Source organism: Rhipicephalus microplus, chromosome X, assembly GCF_043290135.1.
Source record: "Rhipicephalus microplus isolate Deutch F79 chromosome X, USDA_Rmic, whole genome shotgun sequence".
NCBI classification, from domain to species: domain Eukaryota; kingdom Metazoa; phylum Arthropoda; class Arachnida; order Ixodida; family Ixodidae; genus Rhipicephalus; species Rhipicephalus microplus.
This window is the reverse complement of record NC_134710.1, coordinates 269,890,203-269,913,899: the sequence shown is the minus strand read 5'-3', so window position 1 is coordinate 269,913,899 and position 23,697 is coordinate 269,890,203. Positions and strand designations below refer to the sequence as shown.

General features: G+C 44.5%; 1 protein-coding gene across 1 annotated transcript in view; it reads right to left on the bottom strand.

The window, feature by feature from the left end:
- Positions 1 to 948: 948 nt before the first annotated feature.
- LOC119161519 (frequenin-2) overlaps positions 949 to 23,697 on the bottom strand; it is a 340,020-nt gene continuing 317,271 nt past the window's right edge. Inside the window, exons 6-8 of the mRNA XM_037414042.2 lie at positions 20,821 to 20,909; positions 19,572 to 19,646; positions 949 to 1,484 (exon numbers count right to left, since the gene is read on the bottom strand). Coding sequence (XP_037269939.1) covers positions 1,392 to 1,484; positions 19,572 to 19,646; positions 20,821 to 20,909 — 257 coding nt within the window. The 3' untranslated portion in view covers positions 949 to 1,391. The remainder of the gene's footprint in view (positions 1,485 to 19,571; positions 19,647 to 20,820; positions 20,910 to 23,697) is intronic.

The window sequence follows — 23,697 nt, the reverse complement described above, 5'->3', positions numbered from 1 at the left end:
CTATCTGCGTCTTCTTACCAGTTTTACAATTCCTTTTTTGTGTGTGTGCCAACATTCTCTCTCTTTTACTCTTTCTGTTATTTTCAAGGTGGAGCATCGGAATAGTACCCACTGCATAATTGATGTTTCCTAGCGCATTACTCGAAGACGACACACAAAAAAAGCGCACTGCACTCAGGCAGGGCTGTGCGTCTTTTCCCTTGTAGTGCTTGTCTGATGTTCTAGAAAGCATCGATTGTTCTCCATGCCGTACGGCATTTTTCTTGTTCACTTTTTTCTCTATAACACCTGTTCAGCTGACTCGTTATTTTTCTCTACAATCTCTCTCCTTCTATTTATAATTACATTTTACTTTTCTCACATTCTTTTCTTTCCTTATCTTTCTTGACCTCAGTCTTCTCTTAGCCTCATTTTTTTTATTTTCATGACTCATTCTCGGGATTCGTTTTTTTTTACCTTTCTCTAGTTTCCCCACACTTCTCTATTGCTGTCTCTCTCTTGATCGCCTTGCTTTCTTCTCATTGACTTTTCTTTTGTTTTCTCTTGTCTTTTTATTCAGTTTGTCTCGCCTTGTTCATTGATCTCTACATTGTATGGTATATAACAAGGCGTGATTGATAGAAAGTGAATACAACAAAAATTCCTTTTGTTTCGTAGAATGTAAAAATAAAAAAGAAAGCGCAGTATAACACGCATCGCAAAACTCTCATATGTCTATGAGCGACGCTTTTAGGTGCCACTACAAAGGGAACAAGAAAAATTTATAAACAAGGAAAGATAATCGGTTGTGTGGGTACAATTTCGACTTTCGGAGGAAGCACACGTGAATATCAACGAATTCACGCGGATGCGACTCGAAAAATTGAGGAGTGATTGCTTGGCAGAGAGCATACACGATCGGGGTGGTGCTATCGTATCGTTGAAGTCTAGGCGCGCCTGTTTCGTCGAATGAAGATTTGTCAAATACGTTCACCAGGCACCCGTGAACATCGACTGCTTGGTGCGGCGCGTTCAGTGTGTACGGCGGGCAGTGCCACCCGTGTGCTTGGGTATAGGACTCAAATTTAAGCAACGTCGCGCAGCGCCGTCAGTGCTGAGCCGTTGAGTTGCAGCTGTCTGCACTCCGTCGGCCGTCGTTTACCGTTCGCAAGTGGAAACCCGTCCCCTGGCCCAACGCATGGGAAAGACGAGGTGGAACGAAAAGCATGATACAAGAAGTATAAAGAAAGTGCAGCGGAGAGCAAGAGCGTAAGGGTGATGAAGAGCAAGGTGCAAGCGGTTCTTTGGGGGGCGAGTTAGTAGTTGTATTGCTACTGCCGCTGCTTCTGTCGTCGTCGCCTTCTTCGTGCGGAGGTCCAAGGGGAGAGTGAGCGAGATTAGGATGCAGCCGTTCAAGCAGAATACAGAGACAGGGCCTGCACGATCTTGGGGTCCTGCTTCGAGCCTTCCTTGAACTCGTCCAGGGTCAGCTGGTTGTCGTGGTTCTGCGAAAGTCAAAACATACTGTATAAGGCCCACGGTTGTTCAGTAAATTGAAACGCAACTTCTCACACTTTAAACTAGGGCAAAGAACGTTCATCGAATCTCTCTTGTGTAGTGTCTTTTGTGCAAGAAACGTAATAAGGCACACTAGCACTCAAGAGTTGTTTGGAAAGCAAACGCACAGGTTTTGAACCATGCTTCCTCTGGTGCGATGTTTAACCGCGCTGTTTGGCTGACATATGAATACCCATTTTTATGTCAGGATTTCACGATAGCTGCTCAGGTGACACGTTCCCAGTGACAATGCGAAATCTTGCCGTTGATACAACACTAAGAAGGGGTTCTGTATAAATGGGACGCTATTCAGAATCGGCTGAGTTTCGCCCGAGTGTCGCAAAACTCGGAATATTCCCGAGCTCTGGCGACACCCTCTTATGACTGAGCCAAAAATATGAAAAATTCGAATTCACCCCTAGGCTGCGTTTCATTGGTTACGATGGAACCAGTCATCGCGTCTAGGATGGTCGACTATGTTGGGTGGTGTTTTGAAACTAGAGGCATCTTCTTTAATTTTTTTCTCGTTCCACTGAGTGCAGAAAAGCACCCATCTAATAAAAGTGTCAGAAACGTTTCGCGATGATATTTTTTAGAGGCACTTTGTGTTTAAATTTATTTTGAAGCTTTTAATGCCTGCACTAAGTCTATTTAGAATGATCAGCACAGTGGCATCTAACATCACTACTGGCAGAGCGTCTTACAACATCGCGACCACAGCTAAACCCGAGGCCACGTGTTAATTATCGTGGTGAGCCTGTACATTCTAGTACACTGCTCGGCCGGTGCGCGTCGTCTTTGTTGTCATCGCCCACTAGCACCCGAGCACGTGGGGCCTGTTATATAGCTATAGGGGTGAAGCTCCCAAAGCCATGGGTCTGTCCCTCCTAGCTTGTGGTACGTGATCGTCTAGTTTGATGACTCACTCAGCAGGTGTGGATGGACGGACGGATGGACATCAGAGAGACAAAAGATGGACATACATACAAACATACATACATACATAAATACATACATACATACATACATACATACATACATACATACATACATACATACATACATACATACATACATACATACATACATACATACATACATACATACATACATACGGACGGACGGACGGACGGATGAATGGACGATTCAAGGTTTATTACCTATAAAACCCTCCGAAGCTTCGCCCCACTCATCATCATTCACTTCATGGATATGCTGTTATTTTTTCGGCTGGACGGTATTTTAGCCTAGTTCGGCCAGGCCATGCTATGACCAAGCTAATTACGTCAAGACATGATAAAGCTGGGGTAAAAACGTCACATCTTGAAAAGACCACGCTAATTAAGCCAAGTAGAGCTGGAACCAGGCTTACTAAAGCATGCTAGTTGATGAGCTAACTAAACTATGCTTATTAACGTGACGTTAGTCAAGAGTATGCTAAGTAAAACCATGCTAATTATTCGTTACTGATATGATAACAATTAGTATTTTTTCTAATCAGGATTACATTTATTACTTCCATACTGATCATGACCTTGCCAATTGCACGTGAGATAATTGAAGCTCATCGATGAAGACAAGACAGCTTGGTGTAATGGTTGTTAAGCCTCAGCCAATTAGTACAATCAAAATGAGGATAGAACTGATGCGGTTTTCACTTCGAAGCCGACCACGCACATGAGTAGACGACCAACGAAAAAAAAACAGCAAAAAGTTCGGTAATCACAAGCTCTTCTACAGCTCCAGCTTTGCACAAGTAGTGTAAGCTCACCAAAATATTTTATACGAAAAGAAGCTGCCGCTTAGCCTTCACCGCATCAAACGCTTGACATTCACACGGGCACCATCACAGTAACGAGTTGAACACAGGACTTTTCAGATCAACGGGTTTTATCCAAGGTCACGCGTCAATCAGTTTGATTGACAGACGCCCGCGACGAAGATCGCGTATGCCCACCACGCTTGCTCTTGCCGAGGAGCAGTACTGACGTCGAGCGGCACGATTAATCTATCAGCCTTATCGCACAGACTATGCACACAGGTCCGATGAAGTAAAAGTGATAAGACCGCACGGCGGCGATGCGTCGCATCCAATTTCACCGCGCTCACGACATATCCAACCACAGCCGCGTTGTCGCCATGATGCGAGCGCCCCTGGTGACCACCTGTCCGTATATTTATCTCCAATATTTGATAGAATCGGAATGAGCAGCACAGCAGTGTTGCGTGTGCACCCTTGCTGCCTTCGAAAGTGGAAGTTTCTATGCTGCAGGTGGAACGAAATAACTTAAACCGATAGAAGAAAAACACCCACAAAGACGCGTGGGAGGCGAATGTTGAGTTGGCAAAATGATAGCGCGACAATCACGCTGATGTCGCTGCACTGTTAAAATGTTCACAGCTGGGCGGCGCTTACGTGTTCCCACGCGGTGTTTCTTTAATAGCCACCGCAAATGTCCCACATGCGTTTCAAATGCCACGCGCGTTCTTGTAGTTATTTTCGTCAACGCTACTATCTCGCGCTACGCACTGTCTTCGTGCCATGGCCACGGTAGTGCGAGCTCGGAGCAAACTCGTCTATCCGAGAAGCTCGGACCATCCTGCATAGAACCCCGGCTTATTTCTCGAAGCTGCGTAGGCCTTCCAGACCGAAAACGACATCAGAGCCGAAGCTCTGCTCATTGTAGTCTAGCGTTTGCACTTCGTAGGTTGTTGTTTACAGGAATTAAAAAAAATCAGCTTCTTTTAATTATAATCGCCCCATCAAGTTTAGAGAATGAAAGCTTGACAAAGTTTGCACACTATCTTAATCTCATCTCACCTTTAGTTCATACTATGACAAAAAACTGCCCACTTCTCTGGAATCAGTCTCTGCCATTCGTCATGTCCAGAAATAAAAATCTCGCAATCAATTAGCATGTTCAAAAAAGAATTAGAACTTTTTTACCATTCGTTCCAGACTATTCATAGTTTTGGTCTCTCCCGTTCCCCTTCAAACGTTCTCACAGTTTAAAAGCAACGAAGCACGGGACCATCATCATGCACTGATGATTACAATGATGACCTCCTATAGATGGCGCTCACCCACACTGGGGAAATTAGGGCCAGTGTTCTTTGTCTCTCGTCATTCATTTTTATTATATTTCACCATGTAAGTATCTGAAAACCTTTAGAAGACTTTAATAACCTTTATTTATTACGGTGTTCAATTTCAGTTTTTTTGTTGCTTTTTGCTATTGTGTTTCCTCAATACAAAACTTTTTTTTTGCCTGCGATGTTCTGTGTTTCCCTGTTTGCTGTTTCAATTCATTTTCTCTATATTAACTTCTGTAGGAGGTCCCGACTAAATCTGACCATAGGACCTCCTTTTGTATACACAAATACTGTATTGATTTCATGACTAAATAAAATCATTTCTAATTCTTATTCTGATGTTCAACTATGCGCAAGGCCATGCCCAAGTTGAAGGGGACTCACTAAAAATATATCAAGAACGCTTGCTGAATGCGGCGTGGGCTTGCAGAGCTTAAGTATCCTATTTGTGCTCGCCTTGTCAGTCTCTCTTGGTTGCAATATGATGCGCGTCCTGCTGCAGCTACGTTTAACGTTGGGACAAATGTTTACGTTCTATCATGCAAAATGTGTGGCACTTTATAAAGACGGGCGTATTGGCACGCGTTTTTTTTTTTACTGGACCGCGTCACATTTTTTGTTGCTCATCTTTTGATGAGACCATTTCCTGAGAGATGAGCGTAGCTGTTTAAGCATCATTGCCTAACAACTATCCCAATTGCGCCTTTACAGAGCACGTGCAAGCTTGGGGGCCTGGTGGTTTTGGAGCGTATGCAGTCCTTCGAAGAAGTACCAAGATATTGGAAGCGAATGCAATATTCATTCGGCGAGAGACAGTGGAGTCTCTGTTTATGCATGAGCCGACCATTGAAAACGGGCATGTCGAAGACCTCTATATATAGCGGCACGGTGCGCGCTGGCGCCACGAGCCATTGATCGAGGCAACCTTGAGGAACCGCTTCGTTTCTTATTCTTCGTCGTCGTGTTTTATTTGCAAAAGGAGGACAAGAAATTTTTATATAAAGGTTTCTAGCTCTATCCTAATAGGGATATCATTGTCGTTTATAGTTTGTAACGTGCCAGGCATAGTAATGCGTTTAAAAGCTCAATAGTAGTCCGAGTCTAATTTGGCTACGTATGCGCCATATCATAGTCTGTCGTGACAGTATGTGCCAGAGGATTGATCTCGTGATATACCAAGATTGTTTTCTGCCGTCATCGGTATGCAATCTATGTGAGCTAGCGCGACTTCAAGTAAATTTCTCTGCACTTTGCAGCGAAGACAGTCGCAGAAGATGTGCTGTAGGGTATCCACGCTTCCACAGTGGTCACAGAAGGGGCTGTCAGCCATTGCGATACGAAATGAAAATGATTTCGTGAAAGCCACTCTGAGCCTTAGACGGCAAATTAGAGTAGCATCATTTCGGCGTAGTCCAGTAGGCGTCTGTAGAGGTAAGGTGTTCAGGCTGTAGTGGAGTTCATTTCACAGTATGCTTGTATTCCAAGTGGAGAAAGTGATTTCGTGTGCGGCCACTCGCTATTAGCTAGCAGTGTTGGTCCTTGATAACAGTATTTTCTCAAGCCTGTTGCTTTGAAAGACTGATTGAGCAGCATTGTCAGCGCGTTCATTGCCTATCAAGCCACAGGGACTTGGCCGTCACGGAATCGTAACGTGGTGTCCTTTCTCAAACGCAGTATGGAGGAGATACCGAGCCTCAAGATCAGCTGTTTGTATGGTCCGGGCAGCAGGGCTGATTGCAGTGTATTCGTTAGCAAAAAAAAAGTAACTAAATACGTTACTCATTACTCCAATAAAAAATGAACGCGTTACCACCCTAAGTTACCTACAAAAAAGGGTAACCCATTATTGTTAATGTTACCAAAAAAAGTAACGCACGTTACCCCTGCCGCTACTACACAATCATAAACTTTAATCAATGTGTCTTTGTTACATGAACTCACGTTAACAATTTTGATATATCAAATTTATTTCACATAACACTTCTACCCCAAGAAAAAATTATTGCCAATAAGCTCATTAACGAGTATTATGTGCACAGACGTATCGCGTCTTAGCCATGCTTGTTACATGTGATGTCTTGTGACTCTGTGACACATGGTGAAGTCATTTTTCTCAATGCGAACTTACACACAATATCAGATGCAGTCATCTAAACTAGCCACAAAGAAAGCATCACTGAACTCCCAAGAAATTTACAGCAATAGGCTTTTTCTCGGTCCTAACAGCCCCTCCAGTGGAGATCGTCGAAACTGACAATTGTGGTCCTTGGCCTTTGAAATTTCCCGCCACGCGCCAGTAGGTTTTCGCGGAGGCCTGCATTGGTATTTTATTTTTTATGGGGGGGGGCACATTTGAATTATGTCATATGCGTATATGGATATCGCGGTCGTACTTGGCAGGTATTCGGTCAGTTCAACGAGGGCAAGGTTGAACAGAAAGGGACTTGCAACTATCCCTTGGGGAACAACTGGTATAGTCTTGTGTGGTTGAGCCTTCGTCAGTTCACACAAAGAATGAGCTCGATGTTAGGAAGGTAGCGATCCATCGAAAAACTCGACCACCCAAGCCAACCGCCTCAAAAGCATCGAAAATCGCCTCGTGTTGCACGCTATATGCTCCTTTTGCATCGAGGAACAGTGCTACCGACAAATGTTTGCGAAATTTCTGCTGTCGAACGTCGATTTCTGAAAACTAAGGCGCGTCCGTCTGGGAGATACTCCGCGTACAGCCCGAATAGAGAGTGACTTAAGAGCCGGCTGCGTCAAAATGGAAGGCGATCCCAACCAGCTGATAAACTGCCTTTCATCGAGAGTAGTATAAAATAAACATCGAATCTTGTTATCACGCGTGAATGATTTCCGGCCTTGATTTAAAAGTTACTATCGAACGTTTCGAGCAAATCGTAATGGGCTGCAGGTCTGACGCATCCTTACAACAATGTCCTTATTACATAAGAAAGGTAGCGGCATAACGTATCACAAGACGCTACTGAACGCAGTCAGGAAATTCACCGTGAATACACCGGAAAGAGCGTGAAGTCCTGAAGTATAATTGACAACTGGCTGAGTCAGGGTGGTGACATGAAAGCCTTTGTCGTACAAAACAGAGAACTAAAGCTAAACAATTTCAAATACATTTATATTAATGAAACACACCAAGAAATCACGGCATATCCACGAACTGAATGATGATGACTGGCGCGAAGCGTCCGTCCATCCGTTCATGCATGTGTCCGTCCGTCCAACTGTGGGTTGGTCTGTCTGTCTGTCTGTCTGTCTGTCTGTCTGTCTGTCTGCCTGCCTGCCTGCCTGCCTGCCTGCCTGTCTGTCTGTCTGTCTGTCTGTCTGTCTGTCTGTCTGTCTGTCTGTCTGTCTGTCTGTCTGTCTGTCTGTCCGTCCGTCCGTCCGTCCGTCCGTCCGTCTAGTAAACACTACAAGTACCACCATCTCGCATCTTTTCATCATATATTGATTGTCTATACAAGTCACGCCATCTAGTAGGTATTCCAAGAACTAAACTCTCTTGTGGCACATACCCGAGAGAGGTGGTTACTACAGAGGACGAAAAACATTCCGACGCAAAGAGCAGAAAAAAATGCCAGGCCTGCGCACAATACGCAGCACTGTCACAGCGAAGAGCAAGCAGCATTGCCCGTGTGCTCGGATTTGGGTGCACGTTAAAGAACCCCAGGTGGTCGAAATTTCCAGAGCCCACCACTACGGCGTCTCATAATCATATGGTGGTTTTGGGACGTTAAACCCAATATATCAATCAATCAATGAAGAGCAGCTTTTCGGAACCTCTTCTAAACAAGTCAAGTTCCTTTGAGATGTGGCACACACACACGCTGAGGTATGGGCCAAAAACCTTAACACTCCTTGAGTAACTGCTACAACCACATTTGCTAGGTACCTACTATGCCAGAAATAATCACAATTTTTGTGTTGTAAATTGGCCTTCACTATGCCACCCTTCATCATTCTTCCGAGGAACGTTGTATCCGCTACACAGTTGCTAATAATACTGGGCAATATTTGTATGCAGCGGCTGAAGACGATGAAGAATTATGCCTGATATTGGTATGCGCCACAGTAAATAGCTGCACAAGAACAAGTGCTTGTAATGAGTTGGATTATTAGATGACCCACTCTTTACGGAATTCACATTGTGTGACACCTGGTTGTTCTCTTCATGTTCTAAAATGCTGTATTACCGATATTAGCGCGGTTCCCTTAGTCACATCAAGCCTGCCTAAGGCCAGTTTTGGAATGAGTTTCAAGCGGCGGCATGGCTCAGTGGTAGAATACAGCTGAATCGGGTTCGAATTTTACTGTTTTCTTGGTGTTTTTTATTTTCTGAGTTTTTTCTTATTTCTTGTGATATCGGTTACGGACACCGGTCGTCGCGGACAACTATGGTGCGCACGTGACCTGTCTTCTCATCTCATAACAGATTTCGCTGTAAAAAACAACAACTCCCAGGTGTGCGCGTAACGCGCAGCACTGTCACAGCGAAAGATGAAAAAAACAACGTTACAGAGCCCCTCCCCCATTTTTTTCACAGTTTGGGTGGCTGCTGCAAGCACACTTGCAGGGTACTCACTACGCCATAAGTTATTGTGTAGTAGGCAGGTATTCACTATGCCATCCTTCGTCATTCTGCAGATACCAGCTGCACACTTGCAAGAAAGTGTTGTGACGTCAGTCGCGGGGTTTGATTGATTGATATGTGGGGTTTAACGTCCCAAAACCACTATATGATTATGAGAGACGCCGTAGTGGAGGGCTCCGGAAATTTAGACCACCTGGGGTTCTTTAACGTGCACCCAAATCTGAGCACACGGGCCTACAACATTTCCGCCTCCATCGGAAATGCAGCCGCCGCAGCCGGGATTCGAACCCGCGCCCTGCGGGTCAGCAGCCGAGTACCTTAGCCACTAGACCACCGCGGCGGGGCAGTCGCGGGGTTTGTATGCATGCTCTCAAGCTACTGCCAGTTGCGCATGCGCCGAGAGATAGCGTGTGTACATATACTGTCCACAGTATCTGGAGGGGGTTATTCTGTTTTGTACTGCTTGTGTTGAGGCTGGCAGTGTGCGCCTCAGTAATAAAGATGTTATACCATGTGCCCGGTGTCGGGGCATAACAACTGGCGACGAGGATGGGATACGCCGCAGGCTTCTAGGAATCCCACTCTAACCAGCTTGAACTGAGTATGGCGACCACTGTCGGTAAGTTACCCGAGTTCCAACAAGAGGACAGTAACTTGGAGGTATACCTGGAGCGGTTCGAAGTATTTGCCGCGGCCAATGACATCGCGGAAGACAAGAAGCTTCCAATCTTTCTCACGGCTATAGGTGAGAAGGCCTACGTCACGCTTCGGAGCTTGCTGCTGCCTAAAACACCAGCTAAGACGTCATTCACGGAAGTTGTTGACGTTCTGAAGAAGCATTACGCTCCCAAGCGCTCCGTGGTCACCGAAAGGTATCGTTTTCACCAGCGAAAGCAAGAGCCGCAGGAGACTGTCGCAGACTTTATAGTCGAATTGAAGAAACTCGCGGCAACATGCGAATTCGGTGCCTTTTTGACCGAAGCATTGCGTGACCGGCTCGTCGCTGGAATACGTACCGAGGGAGTACGGTGCAGGCTATTGGCAATGCCAGACGAGGAAGTAACGTGGGAACGCGCATGCAGCGTAGCCATGGCCATGGAAGCGGCAACACAAGACACGAAAGAAATGCTGCAAACCAGTTCTAAAGGAGCAGCTGTAGAAACGGAGGACATCTACTGGCAACGGAAAATCTCACAACCGAGTAAAGCACCTTCGAGGGAAGCGCCGACGCAGTCCAGCTGGGACAAGGAAAATGGGGCAGCGAAAGAACAAACGAAAAGAATGTGTCATCGTTGCGGAGGACAGCATTCACCCGTGAGTTGCCGATTTCTGAACAGTACCTGTTATAGGTGTACAAAAAGGGGTCATGTTGCTAAAATGTGCAAATCTAAGCTTGTAAATAGAGTAGAGAGCGAAGAATGCGAGAAAGAAAATACTAACGAACTGCTATCTCTGTATAATACGAACCACAAAGAAGGTATGCCCGCCATTGTAATCAAGGTTTGCATAAATGATAAAGTGATACCCATGGAACTTGACACGGGCGCAGCGGTGTCAATAATGTCAGAAACAGAGTGTGCTAAACACTTCCCAAACGCCTCTTGCAGGCAAGCAAATGTCAAACTAGCCACGTACAATGGCACGACGGTCCCTACTGTTGGTATTATGGATGTAAAAGTGCAATACCAAGACCAGTGTTTCGAACTGCCACTTGTCATAGCGAAAGAAACGCAGGGTGCTAGAATGCCCACGTTGTTTGGCCGAGATTGGCTTTCTAAAATCAAAATAAATTGGCAGGAAGTATTTTCAGTAAATGTGGTGGCTAAGGAGGCATTGCTTGCTGAGAAATTTCCCGAAGTGTTTGGCGCGGGTTTTGGTACAATTAAGGGATTCGAATGCAGCATTGAATTGAAGGATGACGCGCGCCCTGTCTTTATGAAAGCGCGACCAGTGCCATACGCTTTGCGCGAGCGCGTTGAACAAGAATTGGTCAAGCTAGAAAAAGCTGGAGTCATATATAAGGTCAGACATAGTCCATGGGCAACGCCTCTTGTGATTGTTCCAAAAAAGAACACTCAAGAACTGAGATTATGTGGCGACTATCGCGTCACAGTAAACCCAGCCATCAAGGTCGATCAGTATCCCTTGCCACTTCCTGAAGACATATTCGCAAATCTTCAGGGTGGAACTGTGTTTTCTATCATAGACCTCTCAAAAGCGTACTTGCAACTCGAACTAAACAAACAAGCGCAGGAACTGCTCACTATTAACACCCACCTAGGTCTGTTTAGATTCCGCCGCTTGCCGTATGGCGTAGCGTGCGCACCAGCTATTTTCCAGGCGGTCATGGACCAGATACTGCGTAATCTGCCTGGAACCGCGTGCTACATTGATGATGTAGTCATCGCTGGTGAGAACGACGGGCAGTGTTATGAAAGGGTGGAGCAAGTTCTTCAACGCCTAAGTAAACACGGCGTAAAAGTGAACGCAAGGAAATGCAGCTTCTTTCAGCAACGCGTCACATACTTGGGACACGAGATCGACAAGCACGGCTTACACCCAACAGCGGAAAAAGTTGAAGCTATCAGAAAAGCGCCAAGGCCCACTAACGTGAGTCAGTTGAAGGCCTTTTTAGGTTTGATTAATTACTACGGAAAATTTTTGCCAAATTTAGCATCGATCTTGGAACCACTGCACAACTTGTTGCGAAAAGAAACTACATGGCACTAGTCACGCGAATGTAATGAAGCATTCGAAAGATGCAAAGAACTGTTGACTGATAAGACTGTGTTGCAGTTGTATGACGTAAAAAAAGAAATCTGGATCACATGTGATGCTTCTGATTACGGGTTAGGGGCTGTGCTATCGCACTTGGTGAACGGTGAGGAAAAGCCGGTTTATTTTGCTTCGCGGTCATTATCAGCGGCCGAACGTAACTATGGGCAGATTGAGAAAGAAGCACTTAGTATTGTGTTTGCTGTAAAAAAATTTCATAAGTACCTTTACGGACGGCCCTTTAACATAATAACAGATCACCAACCTTTGACAATTTTGTTTGACCCTAAACGGCAGGGCAGTGCAGTAGCCACGGCACGAGTGCATCGTTGGCTGACATTTTTGGCCGACTACACCTACAGAATCAAACACAAACCAGGATCAGCTATCCAGCATGCAGACGCATTGTCCCGTTTACCGTTACCTGACACAGGTAGCAAGTGCGAAGAAATCTTCTACTTTTCAGCACTAAACGACTTGCCTTTAACGTCAAATGATGTCAGTCGAGAAACAGGATGCGATAAAGTGCTGAGGGCTGTACGCGACATGATCTGGCATGGATGGCCCAAGACCGTGTCTGAGCAGCTAAAGCCGTTCTGGGTACGCCGGCTCGAGCTCAGTGTAGACAACGGGTGCGTGATATGGACAAACAGAGTGGTAGTACCGGAATCATTGCACAAGAATGTTTTGCAGTTGCTGCACGAGCAGCACTTGGGTATAACCCGAATGAAAGCATTAGCGAGGTCAGTAGTATGGTGGCCGGGAATGGACAAAGCCCTCGAAAACACAGTGCGCAAATGTGCAATATGCCAAACGGTTCTCCCTGCAGCTCAACCCGTACCCTTGTCCTCGTGGCAAATATGCCAGAATCCGTGGGAGCGTGTGCATTTAGACTTCGCTGAAGAAAAGGGAAGGATGTTTCTCCTCGCTATCGACACCTATTCCAAATGGCTTGAAATTAAGATAATGAGTGTAACCACCGCGGCGAAGACCGTTGAAGTAGTGCGTTCATGGTTCGCGGCGCATGGCCTTCCGCTGGAGGTAGTGACGGACAACGGGCCGCAGTTTCGGGCAGCTGAGTTCAAAGAATTCCTTCAAGCTAATGGTGTGAGGCACACACTAACGCCGCCGTACCATCCGCAGTCTAACGGTGCGGCGGAGCGCGCAGTTCAGACAACAAAAAAAGCACTGCTCAAACAAGTGCTAGAAGACTCGGAAAAGGGCACAAACAGAACACTGCAACACAGGATAGATAACTTCGTGTTTTGTTATCGAACCACACCTCACACTTTCACGGGAAGAACCCCTGCTGAATTATTTGTGAGAAGGAAGCTGCGGACCCGATTGTCGCTGCTGCGCCCGGACGTAACAAATCAGATGAGAGCTAAGACCGCAGAAATAAAAAAGTCTGCTGACAGGCTCCGAGGTTCACCTCGAGTGTTTGCTGTTGGTGATCGTGTACTGGTGCGTTCTGTGCGTGGGCAACTTGTGAACTGGTGGCCTGGAGAAGTGACGTGTGTGAAATCTTCTTCGACGTATTTAGTGTATGTGCGAAACAAAGTGCGGTTTGTGCACGCGGACCACTTGCGACCATCGGACATCGAACCGACGGCACAACAGGACCCACCACCGGAAGTGGAACCACCACATGCATCGGACATCACAAATGCTACAGCGACGACCAACCAAAGCTCAGATTCGTCGTCACCCACGAGACTCTCACTTCCCGAAAATCGTGAGCAGCCGGTTCCCTTACGACGTAGCACAAGACAACGGCGCCCACCTGAGCGCCTGACTTATGATAGTTTCTAAAATTGTGCGTGAAGGAAGTGTTGTGACGTCAGTCACGGGGTTTGTATGCATGCTCTCAAGCTACTGCCAGTTGCGCATGCGCCGAGAGATAGCGTGTGTACATATACTGTCCACAGTATCTGGAGGGGGTTATTCTGTTTTGTACTGCTTGTGTTGAGGCTGGCAGTGTGCGCCTCAGTAATAAAGATGTTATACCATGTGCCCGGTGTCGGGACATAACAGAAAGTTTGTGCATTTTTTTATGCTGTGGCTGACGGCGAGGAAGAATTATGCCAAAAGCTTTTATAATCTCTCACAATCTCTTGCAGTGGGTATGTGGCACAGTTAAAAATATACGACATGAAGCTTTTGTAATGGGTTGCAGCTCTCGGCAATCCACTCGTTGCGCAAACCAAAATGTGTGACACCAGGTAGTTCCTTTGCTGTTCTAAGACGCTTTGTTACTCATGGTAACGCAATTCCTTTGCCGACATCAAGCCGGTCTGCCCCGCCGTGGTGGTCTAGTGGCTAAGGTACTCGGCTGCTGACCCGCAGGTCGCGGGTTCGAATCCCGGCAGCAGCGGCTGCATTTCCGATGGAGGCGGAAATGTTGTAGGCCCGTGTGCTCAGATTTGGGTGCACGTTGAAGAACCCAATGTGGTCGAAATTTCCGGAGCCCTCCACTACGGCGTCTCTCATAATCGTATGGTGGTTTTGGGACGTTAAACCCCACAAATCAATCAATCAATCAAGCCGGCCTAAGGCTAGTTCGCAGTGGTGTCCCAAGAATCGGCGTAGCTCAGTGGTAGAATACCCGGCTGGCACGCAGGGGACCTGGGTGTGAATCTCATTGTGTCGTTGGTGTCTTCTTATTCACTAAACTTTTTTGTAATTTCCTGTGATAATGGTTAAGGCCAATGAGGGCGGCGGCGGCGGCGGACAACTACGGCGCCACACGCAACCCTTGCTAGGGTCTGATAACAGCTTTCGCTGTAAAAACCTAGCGCTTCGTATAAATACGTACGCATGCGACAATAACAGAATAAATAATTAAAGAAACAAGTCCATTAAAAGCCCGCATATTTTATGCCAGGCCTCGCCTAATACAGGCTCAACTTATTAAGCGCTTGAAGAGAAAAAAAATATAATCTTAGAGAGCACTTGTAAATGGAGTATAAATACACAATCCTCAATACAACTTCATTGAACATACGCATTTAATGCTGAAAAGTTGATGTAAAAACAACTAGGCATTACTGCTAGCATATAATTACTATTGTGATTGTAGGGATGGAATGTTGTCACTTTCGCACTTCTTTATTGTCGTAAAAACGCACCTAAAGCTGTTTCTCATTACCTTTGCAGCATTACCAGCACACTCTCAAACTACCCCCCGAGTACTTTTTCGCAAGATCACATTGAGTGATGCCCTTGATAATGTATGTCACACTCTGTGTCAGTTTTAAAAAATATTTCTGGTCATATCTCGAAATAGAAGACCAGACACTCAGCTGCTTACGAAAGTACACGCACTTAAGTAATCAAGTGGCAGATAGAATGACAGCAGCCTCTGCCGTCCTACGTATTACTCGCAGACTCAATGGCTATGCTCTCCCTGAGCTTAGATCGACTCGCTCGCTGGATTCCGTGCCGACCGGTTGTGCGCTCGCGATCTCCGACGTCAGCGTAGCTCTGGCCGACTGGGCTCGCCCTGCGTCATCTCCTGACGCCGACCTCCGACGACAGTGTAGCTCTGACCGGCTGGACTTGCTCTACGCCATCTCCTGACGCCGACAAGAGCTCTTGCAAGTCGTTCCCCGTCCTCGGACTCCTGTGACCGTGTTTCCATCTTTACTATCTCTCCTATCCCCTCGATATGTCGTCGCTCTCTGGCTTACCACCTCACGCCTCTTTCTCTCTCTATACACCTTTATTCCTATCCTTTTAATTCCTCCTCACCCCCATTCCTTGTGAGCTACTGTTCAGGTGTCACTCCCTGAAGCAGACGAGGCTCACTTTTCTTTTCTTTTCCTTTTTACAACATAACCACTCCCCCCTCCCCCCTTGAGCTTAGATCACTCAGTATACCACTAGTCTGACATTTGCGAGCGTGGCAGATGAATACGTTTTTGTGCCAAATGATCCAGTTACACTAGATGAAAAGCGCCTCCCCATTCGCTCCTGCAGGGTTACGTCACACAGTGACAAATGTCTGTTGTCTTTTATAACATTAGGAAAAGAATTAAAAGCTCCAAGCCCTGAACGTCTGTCCTTCACATCTGCAAGAGAGCCTCGCCACCTGGGTTCAAGTTCAAAGCGTGTTTTTTCTCTTCAAATGCAAAGCTGGACGCACTGGACAAAAAAATTTCGTCATTTCTGCATAAAACATTACATTTGGCCGAGTGCTTATGGGAAAATGTCCGATAAAACTTGCCCGGTTGGCCAAGTTTTTGAGGTAGAACTAGTGACAAAAACGTGTATCAGTATGACAATATCGGCTGTCCTAAACACACAAAATTGCTTGGTCTCACAGATATTAGCGAACGTAATTGGGTGACAGCATACACGCCGACAATCGCGGCATGCAGTATCTGGCTTTACAAAAATTTACAAAATGGTTTTTGGCTACTAGCTATATGCACTTCACGCTAATAATATATATGCCTTAATTGCGCACAGACAAATTAGTCTAAGCATAAATATTCACTGGGGCTAATTGATTGGCTTGAATCTAAGGAGAAAAAAAAAATGTCAGTACATGGACGATGAAAGCGCATTGATTGGTTTAGCGTCCAAAAACCACCATATGATTATGAGAGACGCCGTAGTAGAGAGCTCCGGCAATTTCGACCACCTGGGGTTCTTTAACGTGCACTCAAATCTGAGCACACGGGCTTACAACATTTCCTCCTCCAACGGAAATGCAGCCGCCACAGCCGGGATTCAATCCCGCCACCTGTGGGTCAGCAGCCGAGTACCTTAGCCACTAGACCACCATGGTGGGGCCCGATGAAAGCGCAGACGTACGACAAGAGAGTGCATCTTCCTGTCGCATCTGTGTCTGTTCCTCTTTGGTGAGCTTAAAAAAGATAATAAGAAGTAGACTATATGGCTTCTGCCAGATCCATATTGAACAAAGTAAACGATAATAAGTTGCTCCATTGCTCCCTTTTTTACCTACTTATAGAGGTATGATATTTTAGTAAGCCATCTTTGCAGCTGTATTAGAGCTAAATAATTTACAGTGCTATTTGCAGCTTGCATGAAAATACTGCTATAACCTTTGTATATAGGGTATGCCAGCACAACATGAAATCTTTTGATGCATAAATGCCTGTTTAATAATAATTTTGCGGGTTTTACGTCGGAAAAATACGATAGCATTATGATCTCACTATAAGGATTGCCTCAGGAGAAAGCTCTGCATGGGAATTTCGACCACCTGGGGTTCTTTAACGTACATGATAGTCTAAGCACACAGGCCTATAATAATTTATCTGCATTTAACTGCGGCGTGTATTCCATCCCGTGACATGCGGCCAAGCGCTCAAGCACCTTAACCACTACACTCTAGTGGAGGGTTGTAACTGCCTGTATCACTCGCGCGATTTTCTTAAAATGAAATTTCCTTTGCGGGTGCAATTACTATGCAAACAGTCCTTGCGTGGGACGCCAATGGGTGTGGGTGCAGCTGATACTTTTTCCGTTGGTTGTAACTATTAGTTAAAAATGTTTCTTTTTCAAAGTGATTAAAGACCTTGGCTTCATACGACCTAGCGCAGGTTGCCGTATACTATCAACTGCTTCTTTAATCTTTGATTTCGCAGATATGGATTATTAGGTATGCTTTCCACTTTCAGCGGGAATTTCATTTTACACATTGCACTTGCTACTTATGCAACGACGTCCACGGCTTATTCACATTTAGAAATATGACATGGAGCAGGTTTTCTTGAAGTTTAGTAAACATTTTTCATTTATGAAATATTTGGTCATCGGTAGAAGTATAGTTGGCTATCCACGGTTTTCAAAGTGAAAAGTGTACTGAATCTGCATTACAAAATTAACGCGAATATTGAAAGTAGATACTGAAGTTTACTGCGCGTGTATGTGTAGATTTTATTAAAACATTTAATCACATGTAGCATATTTTGTCAGTATGTGGTTAGTAAACACATAGTTTATAAGCACATGTTTTATGAACAAGTACAGTCTGTCGGCTCGCTACCACCTTTTTAAAGGCACGGCTAAGCTACATGAGAGCTATTAAAATTGCTCGTAATTTCGAATGGAAGACAAGCCGTCTTATAAAAGCGTTTCTCACTAATCCCGCCCCATGACATTACTTCGCTCATGTAAATGCCACATATTTTATTGGTCATTCTTTCTTTTTTCGCATAGTTCGGTTTTGTTATCTGGGCATTAAATATATTTAGGGAATGTTCCCTACGTACTGAAGTGGGCTGAATGCACCAAAAATTAAATAAGGATGCATTCCACCAACTGAAAGATAAGTTGTCGCCGTTTATTGAATCGAGAACTTCACTTTCGACACTGACGATTCAGTAGTCGACGTCCAATCTTTATCGGTGGAAAGTTGCTTTTAGTGCACCGCGCCGCAGAACGACATCAGGATGATGATATGATGTTTGGGGTGTCTTTAATCTTTGCGCTTCATCTTTTTTATGAGGCGGGGGTGGCGGCAATTGTCAAATGTAGCCAAGAGTCTGCCGTGGTAAAAGCGGTTATGAAATGTTCATGCAAAAATGAATTACAAACGACAAATGAACGACATCAGCAAAAAGTACTAAATTAATTTACGGTAAAAAGCGCAACTACTCAAAAATGCGACAAAGGTATGAAACTTGCTATAGTGAAGAGATTTACGAACATCACACATAGCAAACAAGGTCATGATAACATTACAAATATATAGAAATGCAGTACTATTTTAGTTTGCAAGAAAACATTAGTGCCCCACTAAAGTCCTTGAATGCGAGGGCTAGAGGAACATGCACTAAGAGAGGTAACTGTCACAACTACGAGAATATTGCTATAATGAGACTTTTTCATACACTAGTGAAGAGTGGATAAATATTTGAAGACAGGTTGGTACAACTCGTTAAAACTTTAAATATTTTTGGATTGCTTACTGAGCTCCAAGATAAGAATGTCATTAAATTTTGTGGCCTTAGTTCATTGACGCGTTTGCACTAAACAATAATTATGCCAGCTCACCATAAAAAATACTCTCTCCCACTGAGCGTAGAAATCTGAGCAGCATGCATGGGCTGACTATTGATTAGCATACGCCTGTGTGCGACGCTGTTAGGCCAGCGTACAATTTTACACCCGAGTACTTTGAATAGTGTTCTGGGGAGTTTATTCAAACAGTGGGCCTCCGCGGCGAGCTTAGGGACTGAAATGCAGAAATCTCAGCAGTGTCCAATGTCGGGGCGAGCAAACAGGGCCCGAAAATACCCGGCCGTTTTACGTAAATGCGTAAAGAATGGGTTTCTTGGAAGTTGCTGCCATGGCACAGTCAGTTACGCGACAATGAGCTCATCAACCTCGCTCGACACGCTTGTCTCGCACTCGCGACGACCGCCCTCCCCCGCATTGTCGAAGTCAGGGTTTGCCGAGCATACCCGTGTTTCAGCGCGAGTCCTTCCACTCCACAATGACTTTATTGAGTGACAGAGCTATAAACCTCGTAGCCCATGTGCGCAGATAACGGTAGATAAACAATTCTGGGGCAGCGTACCTTGTCCAATTGTTCGAATATCTTGTCAACCCTCTCCCGGGGAGACTCTTCAGCGTTGTCCTTCGCTTGGTTTCCCTATTTACAGGAGAGACAAGGAAAGATGGGTGGAATAAGAAAAATAAAGTCAAATTCCTTCTGCGTATAAAGCTAAAATTTTGCCTAAAAAGTTGCATACTTGAGCTGCTCGTGCCAGCAAAGTTGTTCAGCACCACGTTGGTTTACCAGCACAGACGCACAGACGCAGTTTACCAGCACAGGGCATGATATAAATGAGTTGTAGGCCCAAGCACACAAATGGAGTAGAACTGATAATGTCAACATTGGACATTGCGTAAGCAACCGTAAAAGTAGTAGAAAGCACTTCATATATAGTACTTATTATCAAGAGGGATATAAATAAGTAATAAAAGGAGAAGACAGGAAGGTTAACCAAGAAGAAGAACCAGTTTGCCACCATGTACAGAAGTCAGGAAAGAAGGGTCGAAAATAGGATAGAGATAGAGAGAAATAAAATAAATGAGGAAAAAAATACACATACACACACATACACGGCGTTTCAATCATAGTTGTTTGTGGAGACCAGTTCAACAAAAAAAGCGCAGGAGCGCCTTCACAGCCTTTTTCCTCGAGATAAGTCCTGCCGGTAGCGCATGATTATTTCTTCCGAAAGAGTCTGGTTGTCCAGAGCGACTGTCTCTGCGCGCAGTGCTGCGGGCATTTGAACAGAACATGCCGAATTGTTTTGTCACTGCCACAACAAGCACAGAATGCAGTGTCGGCCATTCCTATGCAGAACGCGTACGAAATGGCAAATGCGACACCCAACCTTAACTAATTATTAAATAGCATCGCACAATAAGGAAGGTTAAAGTGTGCTATGGGTAGTTAAAACATGCATGTACGTAGGCACATTTGTAGAATAAGCCTAAAAATGCAATTAAGGCAAGGATTTATTTCTTTGATTATTCTTTTCTTGAAAAATATCAATGATGGAAGAAAAGTACAAAAAGCGTTACTCTGCTAACAGTTTTTTTTCATGTTATCACTTGCTTTAAGGTTGTAAATAGACATGGTCAAGTATAAGAGATATTAACTACAACTCTTAACGTTCAATAAATTGGCATTGAGGAATCAAAGTCTTTACATAGCGCATATTTACATGTATACTCACATGTACAGAGAGCTCAACGAAAATAATATATGTTAAAGATTATTCAAAAATGGTCCCACATATTATTCTTCTACTCACCAGCATCTGGTAAATGGCGTCGACGATGTTGTACATCTCATCTCGGGTGATAAAACCATCGCTGTCCACGTCATACAGTCTGAATGCCCCTGTCACGAGATCAAACAAAAAACATTACCGGACAACATTCCACGTGCTTACGGGATCAATTTCAGCGTTTCCCTTGACACGTGAGTGGAAACTCGTTCCCGTGGGTCTGTTTTGTCCCTCTTTAGGGAAAAATTGGGTTTTGATTTCAAGCTTAATAAATGCGACATCTTACTTTCTAGGCAATGCTAGGGCAAGTTCATTTATTTGTTTATTTGTTGGTTTGTTTGTATATTTATTTATTTTTCCACAATAGCTTGTAAGTTAGTTGAAGTATACTGATTGAGGGGGTAGCAGAAAGAAAGCACCGTCCTGATTGCATACAGCAATTTGTATTTTTCGTCTCTCCTCAATCGCAAACCACATCAACCCTCGGTAAAGGACGCCTGTTTTTGTTTGTGTTTTTTAACTTCCGTTTCCCATATTGCGAGGACGTCAAACAATCATTTAAAGGGCCTGCGACATTTTTTCCAATTAAGTATTCAATGGCTTCCTCAAAGCGACACTAAAGAGAATTTTTTTGCGTATTAGTAAAATACAATTTCACAGTCTTTAAAAAACACCTCTCTTACCACGATTCGACGTTTCGTAAACGAAAATACGGGTGAAAAGAAAATGTGGATGGAGACGCCACCTTGATATCGCCACACCAAACACCACGACGTCGTATATTTGAAGGCGTCTACTGTGCCCTACGTAGCATCTAATCAATAAAGATGAAGTACATTGGCATATGTGGGTGCCATAGACCTAGCATAAGTTTCAAAACAGTTTCAGCTCACCAATATTGCAAAATTACAAAAAAAAACATTTTGAAAATTTCAACGTCACGCACGGAGATTTCGGTGCGAAATTTAAAAAGAAAATTTTAACCATGATTTCCTGCTCTAATAATGAGGTTATTAATATGCAAATCATGACATTGCCGTTTTCAGAGCGTTCTTTATTAATACAAACCAAGATTTTATTTCTCTTTAGTGTCTCTTGAAACTAGCTTATTGCCTCACGAATCGACCTGGGCAAAAATATTTAGAAACCTCCATACAAACAAATTACAGATTTTTCGCTACTTGACCTTGAGCACTTCATTTTCCTCTTTTCCTTCGAATGCACGCCTTACCTCCAGTGTGATCGCAACCAAGCGCACGTGCACGCCATGTTCTCCCGCGGTGGCCATCGCAACTACGCATATCACGATGCTCAAATCAGCCCAACATCTCGAATTTGAGTGAATGAAATCATTTGTAGAATGAAAACGCAATGACTTCTAGCTCAATTTGAGAATTTTTTGTAAATCCGACGCTGCGTACTGCTCTATAATGTTTGGCTCGCGTGTTCTCGGGAACTTCGACCATATCGATTGGCAGTGTTTTCTTGCAATGCTGAAAAAAAATTACAGGGACACTAAAAAAGAAAACACCAAATACGCACTGCAGTGATACCTGATGAGTAGTATGTGGGAGTTATGGAATCACGTACTTCAATGTTACTATATTGAAGTAATCCAGTGGGAAGGCAACGCACAAATAAGCATTTCAGAGGCTACACTAAGCACTCTCTGGACCCTAAGGTGAAAATTGAGACACATTTTTGTTAACTTTGGCGTCGCGCATGCTTTGTAGCATCTTTATTTATTATGCGATGTGCTGTCACTTGTTCACTGTGGAGTTGGAAGTCACCCAGAACTCTATCTTTCTAAGCTGGAAAATTGTCGAAACTTTATTTCTTGGAACCTGTTTACACCTTCGAGGCACAGAGTGCCCTTTCAAGAATGTATCGCCGTACAAACGCTGGGCGAACGCAGGAAGGGTGCTGGCACACAACTGAGCCGATGCAATTCCACGTTGCGGAATGGCAGTTCTTCTATCAACATGCCAACGCCTGAAAAAAAGCTAGAAGGTGAGAAAAGGGCCAGGCCTGCGCGGAACGCGCAGCACTGTCATAGCAAAAGCTCGAAGAGCGACCTTTCAGCGCCTTTTCTCAACGCTCTTTGAGTAACTGCTGCAAGCACACTTGCTGGTTACCCACTACGCCATAAATACCTATATATTTCGTGTAGTATATATATTACAACGCTTTCACGAAAAATGACGAGGATAGCAGAGTGAATGCTGGCACTCTGCCAGCATTCACTCTGCTGTGTGTGTGTGTGTGTGTGTGTGTGTGTGTGTGTCCTGTGTGTGTCGTATTCCTCACACCTTATTTCAATTTCTCTCTCTCTCTTTCTTTCTATCTCTTTCTTGCAAACAGCAAGCTCATTGTCTAGAACACTCTTTCATTAGTTTACAAGCTTGGTTTTTATTAGCTCCGCTAAAGGTAGTAAATAATGTGAATTACCATAATTGTTAATTACCATAAATAATGTGAATTATATACCCAGTGAATTACCATAAAAATGATCCTCCTGCCACAGCACGCTTATCTAATTAGAGCAAGACAAATAACAAAGCACCACAAGAAGGAGAAAGACAGGACGCAGTGCTACGTCCTTTCTGACCTCGTCCTGTTCATTTCCATTGCTTGACGTTCGTTTTTTTTTTTCGGCTGTCTTTCTCCAACTCCAACTTAAACGATGAGCTCAGCACTTGGCGTCGTTTAGCGTCGTGAGCATTCCTGCATTAGCAGTCTCAGAGTGACTGTCACTTAAGCCACTGACACTGATACTTGTGACAGCAGAGCACACACCGGTACTCCATCTTGCTTCACGAAAGAGAACTGGCAAATCTGCCGAAACCAATTTAACGTTCAATCAACTTTAGTATACAAGATGTCTTCTTTGACAATAGATTT